Genomic DNA, 21,839 nt, shown 5'->3' on the forward strand with positions numbered 1-21,839 from the left:
CACGATTTTGTACAGGAAGGTGAAAATTAATTCTGTAAACTGTTCAATGATTTTTGTTCTCAACTGCTACTTTGTTCTGTACTCCTTTTTTTTCATGACAGGGATTATTCCGTGCAAGATAGTACATACTATTCCTCCGATACCTATTCGGTCCAACGTGCCGAGGTATTTTCCGAGCTGCCGACCACCGGCACCCGAACTTCCTGCTTTTCTTTCGTGACAGCTTCGCTCCCATACCGATTCTGTGACTTGGAGGATCCGCCCCTCCACTACGGAGTACAGCCGATCATGTCTCCAGCACATGTAGAAAGATGAACTGCGCTGGATGTCAGTTCATTACGGTAATACTGTATACGCACAAAGAATCCTATATATCTTCCTGGTCAATATCGTAATCCTGGCTTTCGAGCTTCAATCGTATGATATTCGGGCCCGAATCCGTGTAAAAAGTACACATGCATGGTGCAAACTTGATCCATGACGTTGTTCGTAGGTACGAACAACGTCAAGTAGGTAACTTGTTTACATGTCAGTGCATACTGGAAAGTATTAGTTGCACCAGTGTCAATTTCTTAATCTCCTGTCACATATAGGTATCTAGTACTATGTGCGATCTATTCTCCATAGTAAAAATGTCGCATCCTAGGTACAGAATTTATCCCTTCGATGTACAGAAGTATGGACTACTGACCCATCCATCAAAAACAAGCTAAAGAGCAAACTCATGTGGGATAATGTCAGTGGCTTGACGATGCCGTCGCAATGGGTCGGGTCCGCAAAGAAAGACTAAACCCTGCACGGAGGTCCCATACAATACGATTGTACATCCGTTAAGGAGTGAAAAAGGAGAGGAAAGCAAAATCCACAATTACTCAATGGAGAATGCATAAATACACTAATACCGTATGAAAGGGGTATCAGATCGATTCAGCTCGGGTCTGTGCCGTATCTGCCGTTTTCCGAAGGCTGGGTCTCTGGGTTCTTTTTGCACTGGCGGGTTCCTAATGCCCTCATTCCCCTTTTTCGAGAAAAAAAAAACGACGTATGTGGAAATTTGTGGGGGTCGAGTTCGTTTCTAGAATTTGCATGGAACGGAAGCGGATCGGGAGGTTATTTTCCCGTTATCCCGCGCCCTATACGTACGCAGGTAGGTACATATTACAAGTCCGTTATTCCTAGGGTACCAGTGCTATGTACATAGTTTAGGGTTTGGAATGGGGCTGAGGATAGTTTGAAAACCTTCTTTTTTGCTTCTACGTAACGGACGGAGTATTCTACCCGTCTGAGAGACTTTATGGAATTCTTGGCATACACAGTAGATTCAGGTTATGCTGTGATCGACCGATCGGCCGGATTTAATGTTTTAGATTGAATAGTGTGGCGCTTTGACGTGCCACTGGTTTTTGAATGTTCTTGTTAAGTCCGCTTGCCGAGTCTAATGTGTGAGATTGTATGGGAGCTCCGCCATCTTGGATGCAATTACTAGTTGCACTCTTGGCTCGGGTCTATATGTAGTCTGTTGAACCGCGGAGAATGAAGATTGATTATTCCGTAGATACTAGTAAAACCTTGGAGCGAAGTAACGGACCTCGGGTATACGGATTTGTGTAGATCCACTCGAGATCTTCATCCACGGATGAAAGCTGATGTTTTTATTGCGGATGAGGACTTGAATGTGCACGACATTTACTACTACTTTTGTGGTACCGGTCTTGACCCGAGTACAAAATCCATTCTGTACATATATGGTTATATGTTAACGTCTCGTAGAAGTCATCGACTACCTTGAGAATAGTCAATAGTTATAACAAACTTCTCTCAGATCTTACCCCAGGCTGTACAAATCTTCGTTTTTTGAATTTAAAAAGCTTGTTCTCACGTTTGAACAGTATGGAATTCGTAAGCTACCGTTCTACTTAAGCAAATATCATTATCTGCCTCTTACCATTGGTCTTCCTTCGTTTAGCTACTACCCAGGTGATAGTTCCTCCAGGAAAGGAACCGATTGATCGAGTATCCTGAGCTTGACTTCCTCCAGTTTATTTTTTTTACAGTGTAGGACTCTCAATAATCTTCTTCCCATTTTCTCTTCTTTGGGAACATGATTATAACGACAAGCGTAGAGTCATTAGCATGTCTTCCGGTGTTTTTCCTAGAAATCTGTGGCGGGAAGGTTCCTGCTACAGATTTCTAAAATATCCTAGTTCATAGTCAGAAACGGATGACAAGAAGTTTCAAGCTTATTTAATCAGTCAATCTGTGAAATCAGGGCTTCCAAGCTAAAAGGGTTGACCGCGCATGATGATAAGAAATGTATGTAGTACTGGCTGTAGCTCTAGATATCCAATTAGACCTCATAAAAATATATAGCTAAATGGTATCTATGTGGCAGACCACAGCCTTAAGGCTATTCATAGATCAAGTGTTTTCAATAGAGTCTTCGGAAGAGGCTGAATTTATCTCAGATATCATCAGTCAAAGTGCAGCGGATCATCGCCATGTACTGCCCAGTAGACAGGTGTCTGTCAGAAGCTGGGGACAACATGTCATTTTCAACAAAGCAGAAAGCACCGCGGTCCGTGCCGCAGGGATTCGAATCTTCCAACGTTGTCCCACATCTCCAATAGTTCGCCAACGGAGACAAATCCGCAAGATTCATACTCCCCACTAGGTATCGAAACCCTTCTAGATCCCAGGTGAATCCTGATGAAAGCCTATGTACCCCAGAGCGTTCGAACAGGGAGAAGTATATAAATACGTTATGGAGATCCTTGATTTTGAAGAGTTTCCTCGGTGCCTCGAACAGTATTTACTCAAGGTTGATAAACTTCGTCGTATACTGACTAACGGATGTCAGAAATCTTGATCGACAAACGATGAGCGGCATACTGCCATCGAATCAAGATGTTCTGGTCCCACGCGCATAATCAAAAATGGCCTATTATCCAACGATGTACATTTGATCAGAGCATAGATGAAAGGGATTTTCCAGGCTTTCTGTTTACATTTGATCAGAGCATAGATGAAAGGGATTTTCCAGGCTTTCTGTTTTTGGCAATATGTGCTGCTGGCGTTCATTTCTCCTGTCATCCGAAGGTTCACCAAGAACAGGACGGGCTCACATTAGGTGACCATTTATACTCGATGGCAAGCCAAGCTGTTCACCCTAATGTTGATAGCCACCCAATTTCACGAATCCACACTTTCTGCATTCTGGCAACCTGTGATTACTATCAAGGTCGTGGCAAGCAAGCTTCTGAAAAAACTAGTAAGTATTCGCGGCTTTCGAGCGTGAGCATCCGGGTTCTTCTGTGATTTTCATTAATCGAAATTATCTTATACAGATGCTGCCAAACTCCTAATTGTGACTGTATGGAAAGTGGATCAAATAGATATTCAGGACTTACCAGCTTACGAGGCTGCAGAAATATTCCTCTTAGCGGATGAATATATTCGTGCCTTGGGGCATTTCCGTCCATCTCACTGGCAGGAGAGCAACTTGACCTCGAATTCAAGCCCCAATCGTGAAAGTCATATTGAGCCTAACTCATTGAATGGGAGGACTATTAATTTACTACAACTCATGATTCAAGCACAGGGAACCTCTCAGCAAAAACCTAGTTTTGTTTTACCGCCATGGAAATCCGAGTCGTCTTTTCTGTCTATCAGGCATCAACTAGAATATATTCAGCTTCAAAGCCCACATGAAGTGGCAATTTATACATATTTTGCGCCGGATAGGGTTCTATTCAGTGATTGCGTGCTTACAAGGTGCATGCACACGGTGGCATGGCATAGAGCCGTGGCCATTCTGCATCGCTGTCTTTTCAACCCCTCAGAAAACGGACTATGCTATTGGAAACAATGGAATGCTCGATCTGAGACCCCGAACAATCCATCCCTGGGTCCATTTTGGAAAGAGCATATCAATATATGCACCAACAGTCTCATTTCAATAGCTCGTATGGGTATTCAGCTTTTGAGGAGCGAAAGATTCTTTTTGGTATGACAAGCCGTCCTTCTATTGAATTCAGTCTCTTTTCAATACTGTTTTCTGACTTTCTCAGTCGCCTTTCTTTGGTTACGCTTGTTTTCAGAGTGCGATCATGATTATTTTATTATCCAGGTCGGGTGTCAAATGGGATAATTGCCCCATGAAAAGAATGCTTGACGTTTACACTACGGTCCTGGTCGAAACTCAACGATTCTTCTCTCCTGCTAAATACTGTGTATGTGGTTGATATATCAGTGAAACCCGAGATTTATTTCGAGCCATTGGGATTGCTAATCTTGCCTAGATACAAGCGCTACTGAGACTCAAAGATACAATTGAGAACACTACACTTACTATTGTGGAAAACCCGCATGGCCGAATTTACGAACCTCCCATGGTCCCTATAGTTCTTCAAGACGTTGATTACCGGGAAGTAACGGCAACCGGAAATTCTTTGACATATTTGGACCTTGAGAGTGTCACATCTGCAGAGAGTCAACCAATTAGAGACAGAAAATACTCTGCTATGCTATCTAGCCCTCGGGGCCTATCATTTCACGGGAAAGGCGCCGAAAATGAGCGACAATCTGCGACGCAGTCGGTTTTTGAGCCACCAAGTTTTGCATTTTCCAATTCAGAATCTTGGAAGTTACCAATTAATGTCGATGATTTCGATCTAGAAGGGCTAGAAATAGATAGCCCCATTTCTTGGGCCCAGCTCACACGGCTATCACCCTAATTCTAGAAAGTCGCCCTGGTAAAAGCTGAGAGCCAACCTCGAACAGCAAATCATTCGCCATAAGCTCTCTGGATGCCCGTACCTAAGGGTTTTAGCGCTCCACATGACCTGGGCAGGTCTACGGACCAAGATTATAATATGAATGACATCTCAATTTTCTATATATAACGAGGTCTTCAAAGCTTGCTAGGTGACTTCCACCAGGTCGCTTCTTTAAATGGTACCGCATACTTTGGCGTGGTGAAAAGAATTGTGCTTCCACGATTGATGAAGAATGTATCTCCTTTTTGCAGCAGTGCCTTTCTTACCATTCTCATCGCTCAAAGCGAGGGTACCTAGAAGACTTTAGCTCATGGACTGTCATATAGCGAGAGAGAAAGAGTGCCATAAGATTACCTTCGAGTACAACTCCGGTTTTATCATACTCATATGTTGGGGCAGGCTGCGGGGAATTATTAGGAGTGAGAAAGAAGGGGAACCCAGTAAGAGGGTTGGTTAGATTGCCCTCTGTGGGTGTTCCAAACGCATCACCTTGGGGACCATCATTAGTCTATGCTTTTAATGAAGAAGTACTACATAAGGTATCGACCTACCGAAATGAATCTCTGGTGATTCTCCTTGGAATTGGGGAATGCGAAATAGATTGCTAGCAGGTAACCAGGAAAAAGGCATATCGACGAGGTCAATCAGACGAAACAAAAGTCTGGGGAAACTGTAAAGCTATAGTTTGGATAGGATATGGTTTCCGTTTTGAAATAAATAGTCTGGTTCCTCAAATTCCTGACATGCTGACGATTTGGATATTGATCCTAGACATGGAGAGACCGGATCAATTTCTGGGTCGCATTTCTTGATTAGTTATAGCAAGGTACTTGTATTCAATGCACGAATAAAATCACAAAGTGGGTTTGCTTAGGTCTTCTTCTACCCACAAGTAATTCCAAGATTCAATTTAAGAGTCTACAGTGTATAGTTCAATGGAAATGGCAAATCCTACTTGACTCATGCAGGCGACCCACTTGAAGTTGTTTAGAGCATCACTTCAGAGAAGGTGAATATCCGAGTCAATAATGAACTTAATAATTTGAGTATTGTGTCTCTTACACTAATTCCGCATCTCACACCATTTCGGTCTGGTCAACTAACCAGCTCCTTTTTTAATTTTCTACCGAGCACAAGAGGTCTAATAATTCGTGGAGAATAATTGTATAGAAATCTTTGAATTGCAGGACCCATGACCTCCCCTCCGCCTCTATCGCAGATATTTACGATCAATGTCAGTTGAGCCCCCTTCCTCCGCATTTTTCTAGTTTCTAGTGACAGTCACAAGATACAAGGATTTTCTTCCTATTGGCTGCTCATGATAAGAGGTCGATATTGGATAAATTGGATATCCAATTGGTATCTTCACCAATACATTCGATACCGTCTTCTCTCCGATCAGAATAGCAATCTCAAACATCGATCAAATTCGCAGAAAGACAAGGACATGGTAGATTGGCATTCAATTGGTTGATTAAATTTAATTAGATCCCGGTCTGGATATTCATGAGGTTTCCAAGCACTAGCCCTGTGACTGAGATCAACATGAATTACTCTGTTGTAATATTTGCATTCCCTCTTGTTCTTGCCAGAATTACCTGGTTTTCATATGGAAGGTCGATATATAAGTCGCCTTTCAAAGAGGATTCTGACTGATTATTGGAGAAAGACTTTAAACAGACCGGGATCTAGTCAAATTTACTATCTAGTTACTCAGAGATCTCAAATTTGGAACATCCATAGCACTATCATTCCACGATATGTAGTGGTTATGATGTATACTGTTTATCACATTCTCAGCTGGTTTTCAGTGGAGACGGTCAAATTCTCCGGATAGAAATGATTGGCCTAAGTTTCGCGTCGACGCGCTCCGATCGCGTTCACGTCGTGTCGTGACTGTCTGAAGAGGTTAAATGGCTTTTAATTGAGTGGAGGGGTCAGCTTTGGTTGGACCACACCGCATAATACTGATCGTGTTACTAACACGATATACATGCAGTAAACACCACTGAGACAGGTGCTAGTGGCGTGCATCATAACAAAGACGTGATTCAGTATGAGGCCTGGTGCAAAGAATTATAATCAGGATAGTCTTAAATGCCATTTGAGATATGAATTATATTTATCGATCAATTCTAATCTGAATATAAATGTATACTGGATACTAGTGAATTAATGTAGCGATGATATACTATGAAGAAGAGTGTTTCCACAGTGACTGCGGATCCTGTTTAGGAAGGGGTATCCCAATCTGGTATAGCGTACCCGACGCGTGACCTCAAGGGAAGGGCTGGATGGGATGGGATGGGATGGAATGGTCTCCCTTGAACACTCTCAACACCAGTCCTTTGTATTCCACGGTTTGAATGCCCTCTTTGTTCGACTGAATCACTGTGGTGCCCGCCCTCTTGGCTTGGATGGGTTCGGTCAAAGCCTTAGGTCACCACCGTGTTGAAGCGCCAGACAACTGATCTGGATCACTCTTCTCACAACATCACTCCTCAACCCGCCGCCGTATTTAAATACCCCCCAAAAGATCGACTTACAACCGAAGTTCAACTCCTTCGTTCCCTGCAATCATTTCTGGGTCTTATCGCATGCGAATACAAAGACCAAACATTGAGCTAGCGCAATCTGCATCTCAGCCTGAGAACTGCAATATGGCGGACCAATCTCAGGAAAGAGAGGCAGGCGTAAAGACTGGCATGTCGACCAGGGCAAACACTCGATCGCAAGCTGCCAGCTTTGTCTCCCCGCCAGGTTCAAAAACTCCGCCGAGCATGCCTATAAAAAGGACGATTCTTTACCCGGATAGCAATGCCAACCGATCGAAACCATCGGAGGGATCAGAGCCTGTCGATGCTTCAGCATTGACGAAGGCCCTGAAGGATTATGACAAAGCTGGTCGTCAAAGAGAAATTACCCCGGGAACAAGTCCCTGTCGAAAACGACAACGAGTATACGGAGATCGGTATGTTGCTCACTGGTCGAGACCAAGTGCGCTCGTAGGCGCTATTGGAATCGAGTGGTTGGATTGGATTCCAATGAGGCTAACGTGCATTCAGTTTCATCCCAAATCGAGATGGTCAAGACCTACAAGCAACCTACAATCTTCTCGGCGAGGATGGCTGTCCTACAACGCCATCAAAATCCAAGAGACGTGCACCCCACTCCGAACTTCACTTCCAAAAGAGTTGGTCTTCCTTCGAGGTACTATAAAGAAGTCATTGCTAATAACTACTACATAGCCGAGGAAGCGAATCGAACATTCTCACAGGTCCTGCGGAATGAACTCTTCGGCAACACTGTCCCCCAAGCCGATCTCACATCGGGATCTTCAGATCCACTATTAGGCTTTACTAACGGCATCAACGACAAGACCCGTTCACATACGCCTCCTTCCCATATTTCCAACCTTCCTCCCGCCAGTATCACCCCTTCTACCCCTCACAAGAATATCTTCAATTATGGTCCAACCCGACCCGGCTCGGGCCATCCCACACCCTCGAAAACACCCAGAAGTGCTCATGCTCCGAACTTGAATGCGAGATCCGAGTTGTACAGTCTGTCCCCAATTCGTTATGATAGCCAGAGGATACTCGAAACCCCGCGCAAGCAACCCCGCTATGTGAATAAGGTACCCTACAAGGTACTCGATGCCCCCGACCTACAAGATGACTTTTATCTGAACTTGGTCGATTGGGGCAGCAGTAATGTACTTGGTGTTGGTTTGGCCAACTCCGTGTACATGTGGAACTCCCAATCAGGTCGGGTGACCAAGCTGTGTGAATTGAAAGATGATACAGTCACAAGTGTGAGCTGGATTCAGCGGGTAAGATTAAAAGCTTTAAAAGCAAGAATGAGTGTCTCAAGCTAACTAATTACAGGGTACCCATCTTTCCATCGGTACAGGCAAAGGGCTGGTACAGATCTGGGATGCAGAGCATTGCCGAAGATTGCGTACCATGATAGGTCACACGAATCGTGTCGGTGCCTTGGCTTGGAACGATCATATTCTCACATCAGGATCTCGAGATCGCCTTATTTACCACCGTGATGTCCGTTCTCCAGACCAGTATCTCCGCAAGCTGTCTGGCCACAAGCAAGAAGTTTGTGGATTGAAATGGAATACCGAGGACGGTCAATTGGCATCCGGTGGTAACGATAACCAACTAATGGTCTGGGACAAGTTGAATGAAACCCCTCTTTATCGGTTTTCAGGCCCCACAGGCCACTGTGCGGCCGTAAAAGCAATTGCCTGGTCACCTCATCAACATCACCTGCTTGCCTCTGGTGGAGGTACTGCAGACCGCACCATCAAGTTCTGGAACACACAAACAGGCTCCATGGTGAAGGAAGTGGACACAGGTAGCCAGGTCTGCAATTTGTCTTGGTCTAAGAACTCCGATGAGATTATCAGCACCCACGGATACAGCCAGAATCAAATTGTTATTTGGAAGTACCCGCGAATGGAACAGATCGTTTCTCTTACTGGTCATACCTTCCGCGTGCTATATTTGGCGATGAGTCCAGACGGCCAAACCGTCGTGACTGGCGCTGGCGACGAAACACTCCGATTCTGGAAGATCTTCGACAAGCGAGCTACGCGAGATTCTCGACGCTCTGGAAGCAAATTGGCGGAGTTTGGCACAATTCGCTGAATAAAACCAGTTCATCTCTATGCATATTTCGCTCTGCATTCAATTCGGCGTTTCGTGGTTTTTAGTGTTGATCATGATCAAAAAGACTTGATGTCATAGGCGTGGTTATCATGGAATATCCTCTTTTTCTTAACGCATTGGCATCTACAGCATCTCATTGGGGATCGCCGGCTGTCGTCATTTCCATGACAAGCTTTTCATTTCCATCTCCATCTTCATCTGATTTGGCTCTACTTCTACCATTCTCGTTTTCTTTTCTTTTATTTTGTTTTCCTTTTTTCCTTTTTGTTCTCTGGGTTTTCTTATGCCTCGGGTGGCATTTTCCGGCGCACCTCATCTTCTTTCATCGGGTCGAAGCAGTGGCGCTTTATGGTGTTTCCAATGATGTCGCCGACATTCAGACATTCGGGGCGTTGCGTCAGCGTGGGTGGTTACTTCTTGCAAATTGCTGGCTTGCTTCTAGATTTTTCTGATGACGATGACATGACTCTTTTTTTTTTCTCTTTCTTCTCTTTCTGGTTTTCACTGACGTCGTCGAGCCTCGGGTTCTGGTTTGAAAGGTATCTCCAGACATTTGTTCATGTGGCATAGTCGCTAGGAAGAAGCATTTGAATAGAATTGCACTGATCGTGATTCAAACTTAATTTACTTGTGAAAAATACTGGAATAGATAACTATGGCTAACCTACGGTACAACTAGAGGTGCCCGTTTCCAAGCACTGGTGTTGCGAGTTCAAGACTCAGGTTGAAATGGATAATACAACTTCGTCGGTAACACGATTTGTTTGATTAATTATACTATCAAAGTCACTGCATGGATGCAGTGACTTTTGGAAAAAGAAATGTCCCCAACCAGTCCCACCAGTCACTAAAAAGCTAATGTATAATCTTTCTTGGTCAGCTTTGCTCTCCCAGTTTTCTTTCCCAACACCATCCGGTGTTGGTGCAATCAAGACTGGTGGTCAAATTTTCAACTACCATTGGTGATCCACGCTTCTGATGCGAATATTTAGATTGAGAGAAGTATCAGTATGTTTAAACGTTGTTAGGAAAGACAACATTTCCTGAACCACGTAATACCAAGTTAAACATACCTTGCTTTGGCTTTGATTGTCCTTTGTATGGTGGTTACTGGATCTGCTTCTGCTTCTTCTGCTGTGTCTCTTTCTGCTTCCGTATTCTAATTTGAAATCGACACATTTCAAGAAAGGCCATTATAACTACCAGATATAGGATATATCGATGTTCATTCCGACTGATCGGGTAACCGTGCCTGTTACATCGAAAATCATCTCTGTATTCAAGTTCTCGATGAGGTGACCCTTAGCCTCATCGACCATCTGTCGTTGTTCTTGAGTAATACCTTTTCAGAATTCCGGCGCTCTTTCGTTAACGGGATATTTGAGTACCGGTAGGTTCGTGCCATCGAATGCCATGACATAGGGTATTTCTTGTGCAAAATGGCTGAAGCATTATTCCGGAAATTGGTTTTCGGAGCACTGTCTCTGACTCCGTCGGGTGCTCTCTCAATCAGTTCTCGTGTCTCCAGTCTCAGAAAGAATCCCGAATCAGTGTTTCCTGTGACTGTGATTGACGAAAAAAATGTCTGAGCATGGATGTCAAATAGCTTTTCCTTCAAGGAAACTCCCCAAGTTGTCGTTAATGGGTTCTCATGGGAATACCCTACGGTGCAAATTAGTATACATCCTCAGCCATAAAACAAGGTCAGACCAACAAGGTCAGACTCTGTGGTTTCTGTGCAAGAGGTTATACTTGGAGATCTTATTTGAGTTTTCCTTACCAGTAATACAAGCAACTTCGTCCAAAATAGATAATATTTAGCTCCAAAGAGCTTCCTTGAAAAGGAACGGAACATCAGAAGAAAACAACTTGCAGTTTCCATCCATCCGAATTTTCCGCACATCTCCATCTTGTAAAGGATAGTTATCTTTTTCCTCTCGCCGCGAGGAACTCTCATTTGTAGATCTCTACCACTTAGCATCATCTATCTTGGCTCCCAGATGTTTCATGTGGTTGGGATTTGTTTCGAGGTCAGAATTGGAGAGAAAGACCCAGGACGTCTGTAGTCTGATAGTTCAAATTAGCTGTACTATCCATACATTGGACACCAATCGATTGAGAATATCTTACAGATATTTTCTTAATGCGATCCTGATGGATCAACGGGTAGAAAGCTCTATGGATGGATAGAATATCCAGAGAAAGCAGAGAAATGAGAAGGAAAGCTGGAAATCTCCTTTTCTCGATAGTTTACTACTTTCAAAACCGGAAACTACGACGGACGGTTTTTGTATTTGAAGGGGAAAGTACGACGAGTGCTGGAATGCTTCTTGGAAGGTGCACCACTTTTACTATTTGGACTACTTTTTTTTTTTTTGATTGGACTATCATCAAAATGTATAGATAATCCATCTAATATGGATAGCGGGTATCTAGATGATAACAAATAACTTCAAGTTTCTCAAGTCGAGAGTACTACTCTGTCAAGTTACATAACATTCCAATGTTATAGACAAGGTTAGTTTGAAACTATCCCAGGTTCCTTTGTTTCCACTTTTCCTTGTACTGTTTTTTCAATTAGGGCTTGCTTTATATCTTTCACGCAGAAAAACAATATCTCATATCTCGCAAATCATTGTTGAATTGTAACCAAACTAAGGCTAGAATCAATTATCTATGCTACATGGGAAATCAAACAAAAAGAAATAGCCTCGCAATATCGGGGGAAGATTTATAGAACAAACATGACAATTTTGACTTTAGATCACCAACCTAGCAGGCTCGACCTGCAGGAGGGTCTTGATGCGCTCAAGGAATGCCTTGGCACGCACCTCCTCCCCAACGGGAACAGTCAAGCTGAAAACGTTGGCCGCGCCAGCCTCATCATCGAAGGATGGAGCAGGTGTGTAGGCGGTCTTCTTGCCAGGCTTAGCGCTGAGGATGTCAATAATGTCCTCAGCAACAGGCTCAGGCTGACGAGGCTGGGAAGCCTCGAAGGCATTCAGTTCGGGAATATAGTCCCCGCGTGATGAGAGGACGGGCTCGCCGCCGAGAATCTCATCGAAGAGTTCGTCGGCAGAGGGCTTGAAGTTCTTTGCGCGGGGAAGGTCGTCGTTGGCCAGGTCGGTGGCAATGGCCAGGAAACGTGACAGAGGGACAGTCACGCCCAGGGACTCTTGGAGCTTGCGCTGGGCGGAAAGTACGGCGGCCAGAGAGATGGTAATGGCGACTGAGGCCATAGGTGGAGGCTTAGCGACGACAGGTTCCTCCTTTGCCTCCGCGGCCGGCGCGGCGGGCTTGGGGGCCGGCGCAGCGATCTTGATGTTGCTTAGGTCCAGGACTTGGAGCTTGGCCAGCGAAGCGGCTTGTGTGGCCGGGTAGTCGTTGGCAATTTGGCCCAGGTACGCGAGAACATCACCCTTCAGTAGGCGGCCCTTGGGTCCGGAGGCGGGGATCTTGGAAGCTTCCGAAACGGGGATGTTCTTCTCGTGCAGGAGCTGGATAACGGAGGGGTAGAGCGGGTAGGCGGGGTTTTGGGTCTGAGGAGCGGAAGAAGATTGAAGGCCTAAGCCAGGTTAGTATATTTTGGAGGTCCTTTGGTGGATTGAGAGGTCGGAATTGGGTCGTAGGCGAGCAGGGTTGAGGAATTGATATTGCCCGGACTTTTTTGCGTTTGTTCGCGGGCTTCAGGCTTGTGTTGGAGGATCAAGGGGAAAACTCACGACGTGCGGTTTGAATCACTCGAGGCTGTCGACGGGCGAACATAGCCGGCACTTGGCTAACGGGGATGCGAGCGGCCATTTTGTATGTGATATGTTGCTTCCCCGGGGGAAGACGGGTATAAATGCTAGCGGAGATGGAGATGTGTGAGATGAAGGTTGTCGCAATACTTCGAGGGAGCTAGTTTGCCGGCAAAGACAAACAGAATCGACCAAAAGCCCACCACCAAGTGGAGCCGCGACAAATTTCAAGGTGTTATCGTCTAGATTTCGCGTGAATTGGAAGGATGCAAGTGAGAGAGGTGATGGTTGAGGGCGTTGGGAGCTTTCACCGGCGGCCGGGACGGGAACATTTTTCTGCCGCGGACTGCTTTCAACCTGGCGGCGCTTTCCGAGGAGAACAACCATAGTTTGTCGTTCGGGGTGAGTCTTGTTTCTTTTTTGTTATGATTTCAAATTGTCCGAGCTGAGATCTTTGTCATTTTCGAGTCACCATTCGGGCTTGTCCGATCTGCTGTGACGCTGTCATGTCTTTGCTAACCCTGCCGTGGACACAGATCGCGCGATAATCATGTCCGCAAAAGCACCCATTTTCCGAGTATTATGGCACCGGTGCGCCGGAGCTCCCCTACGACCTGGCTCACAGACATTACATGTATTCTCATGGCGTTCATTTGCATCCAAAGCCCCCAGTGCAGCCGCACCCAAGGCCGTTAAAGGCAAGTCTCAGGCCGCCGGTCAAGCACAACGAGTGCGGAACACGATACAAGCTACACAAGCTAAAGTAGGAAATATTGGTCAACTAGCATTGAAGGTGGCAAGGCAAGGAGATGTGGTTCTTTTCAATGCGCCGTCTCAACGTACCTACGTTCTTAGCGCCTACGGTCTGTCCGCATTCTGCTTCGCCTATGCAGTCTACAATTCCAACGCTGTCTTCCGGGACCCGGTCACAGTTCTTCCTATGTGGCAGCAAGCTCTTTTCGGGGGTATCTGTGTAACGATGAGTGTGATGGGTACCTTGTTCTTCACCCGAACCAGCCATATGATTCGCAATATCACGGCCGTCAAGTCTCAAGGCCAAACTTATATCCGATTTACGGTCCGGCGCATGATGCCATTCACCAAGCCTTATACAATTGAGGTCTTACCATCTGAGGTTTCTATCTCCAAGAAACTGGTTGTTTCAGAGCAGGCCGCCAAGCGATTCGAAGGCGAAAGCAGAAAACTTGGTTCTACGCAAGAGAGCGCTCCTGGTTTCTTCCAGGACCCGGTTCAGAAGCTTAGCCGTGGCTTGTGGAGGCTGTTTCTCTCTGTTCGTCAGGTCTTTACCAGTGAAGACTTCATTTTGATGCAAATCCAGGGTCGCAAGGCTACATTCAGATTGGACTCCAATGGCTATGTTTCCAGCGATTTGTACGCCCTTGGAAACCCCGTCCGATTTGCTCGCAAGACCTAAGAGTGAGAGACCGACGTGATATTCTCTTGGCTCTGTCTTCATACTTTCTTCAGAGAGCTTCGCTGGAATCCATCTATCTACTAAGGGTTAGTTGCCAGCTTTGGATCTTCGGTCTTGCCAGCAGAACATGTACATATAGAACTGTAACACCACAAATTCATTCGCACAATCCAAATGCTTCTTGATAAACAAGTCCAAATTAGAAATCAGTGAATATTCACGACTGTATGTAGTACTCTGTATGTGTTCCGCAAGTCCAAACTGTATACATGTGGAGCCACGTGATCCCGGCGCGCGTCTCAACGCGGTTGCGATTTCCCCATATTCGCGCCCCTCCCACGCTCACTTCAAGTCAGTCTTTGCTCATTCAACTTTCTGTCCACCGTTCGTCTTAGTGATAATCGCTTCCTTTCGGGGGCCAGCTAAGACGTAAAATGGGGAAACTCATTCGGTTGGAGCTTTTTAGTACGTCTTTGAGGTTATGGAACGAGTCCGCGGCGTTCTTGCTAACCTTTTGCGCGCAGACTTCAAGTCCTACAAAGGACACCATACCTTGCTATTCGGAGATGCTTATTTCACGTCGATTATTGGACCCAATGGGTCTGGTAAGTCCAATTCGTATGTAATCACTTCCATGCCGTGTCACGGGGTGCTATGCTAACAACACTAGGATGGATGCCATCTCGTTCGTCCTAGGAATCAAGTCCTCCCACCTTCGATCAACAAACCTTAAAGATTTGGTTTACCGTGGCCGTGTCCTACGCACTTCGAAGGTCGATGTCAATGGAGAACCTATCGTCAATGGCGAAGATGGTGGACAAGAGGAGGAAGATGAGAACGTAAATGCGTCGCAAGACCCTGCTGGTGGTGACCCCAAGACGGCCTGGGTTATGGCTGTCTATGAAGATGATGCGGGCGAGGAGCAACAATGGCGGCGATCAATCACCAGCCAGGGAGCCAGCGAGTACCGCATTAACAATCGGATTGTCACAGCCCAAGAGTACAACCAGGCCCTGGAGGAAGAGAACATCCTAATTCGCGCCCGCAACTTCTTGGTTTTCCAAGGTGATGTGGAGGCAATTGCTTCTCAATCCCCGAGAGACCTGACTCGCCTGATTGAGCAGATCTCTGGCAGTTTAGAATACAAAGGCGACTACGAGAAGCTCAAGGCCGAAGCCGAAGAAGCCGCCGAACAACAGACCGTCCAGCTCAACCGCCGACGTGGAATTAACTCTGAGGTGAAACAATACCAGGAGCAGAAACGCGAGGCCGAGAATTACGCCAAGAAGGCTGAGGAGCGAGACCAAGCCATAATTACTCATATCCTGTGGAAACTTTTTCACTTCCAACGCCTGATCGATGCGTCGAGTGCCGATATCCAAAAGTACCAGGACGAGCTTAAGGAATACCGCCGTGGGGTCGAGAAGTATGAGAATAATGTTGAAGATGCCAAGAAGGAGCATGCTCGTGTTGGTCGGGATGTCGGAAAAGCTGAAAAGAACATCTCCAAGAAAGAGAGAGAAATCGAAGAACTCAACAACTCTCTAGTTCCAGTCGATGAGAAGTTAGAAATTACCCAGAGAAAAGCGGAGCGGTATTCATCGAAGATCGACGAGATCGACAAGGAGCGCACGAGCCAAGCGAACAATGCAAAGCAACTGGAGAAAGACCTGAAGCTGGTAGAGAAAGCCCAAGGCCAGTGGGAAGCTGAATGGCAAAAGACCACGACCAAGAGCGGAGGGCAACTGAGCGAAGATGATCAACGGGAATACAACAAGCTTCGTGAAGAAGTTAGCAAGCGCTCATCCGCCGATCAACTCAATCTCGACAACCTTCGTCGTCAGAGGAAGACTGAAGCCGAGGCTGTGAACAGCTTGAAGGGCAAATTTGAGACTACCGAATGGCAGTTCAAGACCCTTGAATCCGATGCGCAGAATATGAATGAACGCAAGTCTGCTCTTAATAACACCATCAAAACTACCAAGAAAGATATCGACCGCAAGAAAAAGGACCTCAATGCTCTGACATCCGAACGCCTCAAGGTCACTCAGATGCGGACTGAGCTTGAGGAGAAGCTGCAGGTCGTACTGAAGAAGCTGATGGAAGCCGATGATGGAAAAAAGCAGAACGAGCGTGAAATCCGAGCTAAAGAGCTCATTACAACCCTCAAGCGCATCTTTCCCGGTGTCAAGGGTCGTGTGAGTGATCTCTGCCGACCGAAGCAACGGAAGTATGCCGAAGCTGTCAGCACTGTTCTTGGCCGACACTTCGATGCTATCGTTGTGGATAATGAAAAGACCGCCAAAGAGTGTATCCAGCATCTTCGTGATCAGCGAGCTGGACAAGCCACCTTCATTCCCCTCGAAACTATCCAGGTCAAGGCTTTCAATTCGAGCTTGAAGGGAATGCATCGGAATATGCGCCCTGCCATCGAGACTGTTGATTATGACGACTCGGTTTCTCGCGCCATTGTGTATGCTTGTGGCAATTCAATTGTATGCGATGATTTGGAAACCGCCAAGTATCTGTGCTACGAACGAAATGTCGACGCAAAGGCAGTGACCTTGGATGGTACTGTGATCCACAAAGGTGGTCTGATGACCGGTGGACGTGGTCCTCAACAAAATGCTTCCAAGCGCTGGGAAGATTCAGAAGTTGAAAATCTTCACAAGCTAAAGGACAAGCTCATGGGCGATCTGGGTAATTTGCCAAAGAGTCATCGCCGGGGTTCAGAAGAAGAAACTTTACAGGGAGAGCTTGTTGGCCTTGAGCAGCGTCTTAACTACGCTCAAGATGAGCTCAAGGCTCTCGAGCGGAATATTAAGAGCAAGCAGAGCGAATTAGATTTCGTTAAGCAACAGATGGAGGATCTACGACCGAAGTACACGGAGCGCAAGGAGACTTTGGATGAACTTGACGAGACGATCGAAAACTCCCAGGCTGCTGTTAGTAATGTTGAAGATGAGATTTACCGCAAATTCTGCGAGCGCCTGGGCTACGACAATATTCGTGAATATGAAGCCCAACAGGGCTCTTTGCAAGAGGAAGCTGCACAGAAGAAGCTTGAGTTCACAACACAGAAGAGCCGTATTGAGAATCAACTCAGCTTTGAAATCCAACGCATCCAGGCAACTGAAGACCGTCTCAATGGTCTCAAGGCCCAACATGACCGTGATGCCAGTCTGATTGAAGAGCTCCGGGAACAGCAGGAGGAGATCCGTAACAAGCTGGACGAATTCAGTGCTGAGCTGGATCTTCTACGCGAGGAGCTCGAGAGGCAAAAGGGAATCTACGCACAATCAGCTGAAAACCTGGCAGAGCAACGAAGAGAGCTCCAAAAGCGGAGCAAGCATGTTGAAGGCGCGCTTAAGAATATCAATGCCCTGGAGGCGGAGATCCAACGGAATTCTTCGAGTCGCTATGCTCTTCTACGACGATGCAAGCTTGAGGATATTGACATTCCCCTGGAAGAGTCTTCTAACAGTCTCGACAAACTGCCCATCGATGATCTTGTGCAGGCTGCGGATCCAGATGCAATGGACGTGGATGAGGCCGATGTCGACGAAACTCCTGTGGTGCAAGATTATGGTATCGAAGTTGACTTTGACTCTCTTGGAGAAACCCTCAAGGAGGTACGTATTAATTGCATTACATCCATTATTCAATACTCATAGCTATAATAGGAGTCGGACGATAAACTCGAGGAGGAGCTACTTGAGAAGGTTCGTGGTCTAAACAACGAGCTTGACAAGATGGCACCGAACACCCGCGCCATGGAACGTCTGGAGACTGTCGAGAACAAACTCCGCGGTACGGAGAAGGACTTTGAAGATGCTAGGAAATATGCTCGAAAGGCAAAGGATGACTTCGAAGCGGTTATGAAGAAACGTTCCGATCTCTTCAACAAGGCCTTCACACATATCTCCGAGCAGATCGGACCAATCTACCGTGAGCTGACTCGCAGTGCCAATTACCCTCTGGGTGGACAAGCGTAAGTCACTATCTTCCTTTTTTTATCTCTCTTTTTCATTATAACTAACTTTCCTCTTTCTCAAGATATCTCGATATCGAGGACTCAGACGAGCCATACCTTGACGGTATCAAATACCACGCCATGCCACCGCTAAAGCGTTTCCGTGATATGGAACACTTATCTGGCGGTGAAAAGACCATGGCGGCACTTGCCCTGCTGTTTGCCATCCACTCTTACCAGCCCTCGCCATTCTTCGTACTGGATGAGGTGGATGCTGCTCTCGATAATACCAATGTTGCTCGCATTGCCAACTATATCCATGATCACGCCGCTCCAGGCATGCAGTTCATCGTCATCAGTCTGAAAACCGGCCTTTTCCAGAACAGTGAGGCTCTGGTTGGTATTTACCGAGACCAGGTAGAGAACAGCAGCAAGTCCTTGACCCTTGATGTAAGTTATCGACTATCTATCTGTTGGATGACCTTAACTGATGGCTTTTAAGCTCCGAAAATATACCTGATGTCTCAGTATGAAATTGAGATGTATTTCACGAACGCCATTTTCTTTCTTCGTCTGTGTAGATTACTCAGTCTATCCGGTTTGCTTGTTTATTTATTCCTTCTTTTTCATGAATCGATACTGGGACCTCCTTGCTATGCGCCGATGTGTCCCAACTTCCACTTTTGCTCGCATTCCTATTCAATTGATACCAGTTCCCGGATTGAATTCAAAGTCTATTGATACTACTACTAGTACCCCCCGTATATAGTATGACTTGCCACTAGTATCCTTCAGGATATGACTTCCCAATGCAGATCCAGCTTAATGTTTTTCTCAATAGCCGACTGAAGCAAATATCGCAACGATCGTCTCTCCGCAACCCCAGATGTAACCCCCGCATTTCTCCCCGAGGTGGACCTCATTCATCCGATGGGTTATTTCTCTAATAGTTCCTCTGGTTTGTCGAATCTCCGCCGCTTTGCTCATTTTCGTCTTTGAGGGCGGCATTTGACGAGACGGCAAGACATATTCAATAGCCTACTACTACCTAGAAGCACATTCCACCTGGCTGTCGGATATAAAATTAAGGGGGTTGATCTCTAAAAATGAGTTAAAGCAGTATACCGAAAGTCTTGAATAAATTCAGTATCGTCTCTTGAAGTGTGATCATGTTTATCTTCTTATTGCTTGGGGCTACGACGGTGGTAGCAGCTTTGGTTGAGCGTGGAGTCTCTCCAATCGCAGTGGACAAAGATGTCCCTGAAAGTGCTGGCGCTGCAGTCCTCCATCCTTTCGTATCATTTTCTATCGAATTTTCATCATTTCCGGATTTTGCCGGTGGGTGAATATCTTTTTCTACCATTGCTTTTACCAATACTCATTTCATTTCCAGGAAATTTGTCCCAGCCGAATGATTTCTCTAATCGCTTACTTGATAATCTCGCCGATCTGCAGGGCGTAAAGCCTTATATTCGGGTTGGTGGAAATACCCAGTAAGAAATCATATCACATATTTTCATTATTCTTGGCTCATAGACACTGAAAAAAAAATAAAATAATGGCCTCTGTTATCTGACTTGTTTTCATAGAGATTTAGCGCTTTATGACGCGAACCTCAAAACATCCATCAATGGAACGGTGGTTCCATCTCTCTCGACAGATTATCCATCTATTATATATATTGGTGATTCTTACTTCGAGTCTTATAAAACCTGGCCCAGAACGAAATTCAGTCATGGATTCAACCTCGGCAAAAATGGTACGACGGGAATGAAGACACTCTTAGCCACGGTTCCACTGGCTTGCAAGGCTCTCAAGGATGGAAAGCTCGCATATTGGGAGTTGGGCAATGAGCCGGATTTATTTGTTGATTATCCCGTCCGTCCGGCAGATTGGAATGAGAAGTCTTATGTTGATGAGTGGTTGTCGAAGACAAAGGTTATCAAGAGGCAACTCCGAAAGAGTTGTCCAGAGCTGGCCACAGAAAACGATTACAAGTATATTGCGCCGTCATTTGCAGGTCTCACGAATAGCTTGGATCCTTTTAAAGTATGGCAGGTAGGCTTGAATGATGACCATGATATCGGGTTGAACTCGATGCACAAGTAAGTCATGAAAGAAGGAGACTATCATGATAGATATTTCGCTAAAATTATCCAGCTACATTGGAGGTGCGGACGAGCCTGGAGTAACACTTGCACAAACACTCATGAACCACACCTCAACTGTTCACAGTGTTGCTCAACATGTCAACTTGTCTCGTATTCTCAATGAACAAGGCCTCTCCAAGGATATTCCATACATTCTTGGAGAGACGAACTCCCTCTACCATCAAGGAAAGCCTGGTCTCTCCAACTCCTTTGGTGCAGCCCTTTGGGGGGTGGATTTCAATTTATATTGCGCCTCGCAAAGTATTCGCCGAACACATATGCACCAAGGAACAAACTATCGCTACGCCTCCTGGCAACCAATCCAAACTAATAAAGCCACAATTGGTACAAAAGCCCCTTATTACGGCAATGTTATGGTGGCCGCAATGCTAAGAGGTGGCGAGGACTCTGGTCACGAGGGCGACAACTCGCAAGTCCAGGTCGTTCATCTACCCATGGCCCATGAAACAGAAGCTGCCTATGCCGCATATGTGAATGGAAACCTTGCTCGAATTGCCGTGATCAACATGCAAGAGTATAATTACACCAATCTCGAAGAATCTAGTTCCCACCGCCCTCGGCATCATATGCCTTCCGCTTGTCCGATATCTCGGCCAAATCCCTATCGGTACAACGGCTGATGGCGAATGGAAGCGACGCTATCACCGGGATCTCTTGGGATGGCTGGTCATATAACTATGAATTGGAAATGGGTGCACCCGTGCGTTTGGCAAATGTCACGATTGGTGAGAAAGTGGACATTGATAGTCAAGGCGAGGTGGAAGTGACTGTGCCATACTCGAGTGCCGTGATATTGAGCCTAAGTTGAAGTCCTTACATAGGCTAAGATTCCGGGCTTTCGTTATCAGACCTCATAGTAATGGGCGGTGCTGTGTCTACATAATTGGGTTCCAATGACAAAGGTTCCGCCATGCTGGATCATTGGATATGTGGCGATGAACAAAGATCAGATACGTCGTTCGAAGTAACTAGATCTAGTACAGAGATAATCCTAGTCATTACGAAAGCTTGGCTAAATTCTTACGAGTCATTTAGATCCACTTCTGATCGCAAACAAATGAAG

General features: G+C 45.9%; 5 protein-coding genes across 5 annotated transcripts; 4 read left to right on the forward strand and 1 right to left on the reverse strand.

Moving 5' to 3' along the window:
- Positions 1–7,435: 7,435 nt before the first annotated feature.
- On the forward strand, positions 7,436–9,436 carry N7469_005517 (WD40 repeat domain-containing protein; the record flags this gene model as incomplete). Its single annotated transcript, XM_056644437.1, has 4 exons — positions 7,436–7,746; positions 7,841–7,968; positions 8,024–8,607; positions 8,663–9,436. 4 exons carry the CDS (start codon positions 7,436–7,438, stop codon positions 9,434–9,436), a joined length of 1,797 nt encoding a protein of 598 aa, XP_056501251.1.
- Positions 9,437–12,216: 2,780 nt separating this feature from the next.
- pdx1 (uncharacterized protein) lies at positions 12,217–13,296 on the reverse strand (the record flags this gene model as incomplete). Its single annotated transcript, XM_056644438.1, has 2 exons — positions 13,180–13,296; positions 12,217–13,022 (listed from the first exon to the last, which is right to left on the reverse strand). Exons 1-2 carry the CDS (start codon positions 13,256–13,258, stop codon positions 12,217–12,219), a joined length of 885 nt encoding a protein of 294 aa, XP_056501252.1. The 5' UTR covers positions 13,259–13,296.
- A 451-nt stretch (positions 13,297–13,747) lies between these two features.
- N7469_005519 (uncharacterized protein) lies at positions 13,748–14,632 on the forward strand (the record flags this gene model as incomplete). Its single annotated transcript, XM_056644439.1, has 1 exon — positions 13,748–14,632. One exon carries the CDS (start codon positions 13,748–13,750, stop codon positions 14,630–14,632), a length of 885 nt encoding a protein of 294 aa, XP_056501253.1.
- Positions 14,633–15,066: 434 nt separating this feature from the next.
- N7469_005520 (cohesin subunit SMC1) lies at positions 15,067–19,125 on the forward strand (the record flags this gene model as incomplete). Its single annotated transcript, XM_056644440.1, has 6 exons — positions 15,067–15,097; positions 15,157–15,250; positions 15,303–18,264; positions 18,316–18,623; positions 18,689–19,055; positions 19,108–19,125. 6 exons carry the CDS (start codon positions 15,067–15,069, stop codon positions 19,123–19,125), a joined length of 3,780 nt encoding a protein of 1,259 aa, XP_056501254.1.
- A 649-nt stretch (positions 19,126–19,774) lies between these two features.
- N7469_005521 (glycosyl hydrolase family 79 C-terminal domain-containing protein) lies at positions 19,775–21,584 on the forward strand (the record flags this gene model as incomplete). The annotated part of the gene is made up of 5 exons (XM_056644441.1): positions 19,775–19,943; positions 19,999–20,098; positions 20,195–20,710; positions 20,766–21,246; positions 21,321–21,584. 5 exons carry the CDS (start codon positions 19,775–19,777, stop codon positions 21,582–21,584), a joined length of 1,530 nt encoding a protein of 509 aa, XP_056501255.1.
- Between the last annotated feature and the right edge of the window lie 255 nt (positions 21,585–21,839).

The sequence above is a fragment of the Penicillium citrinum genome (genome assembly GCF_028827155.1).
Source record: "Penicillium citrinum strain IBT 23319 chromosome Unknown utg000004l:1.0-2404223.0:1.0-2405248.0, whole genome shotgun sequence".
Lineage (NCBI taxonomy): Eukaryota > Fungi > Ascomycota > Eurotiomycetes > Eurotiales > Aspergillaceae > Penicillium > Penicillium citrinum.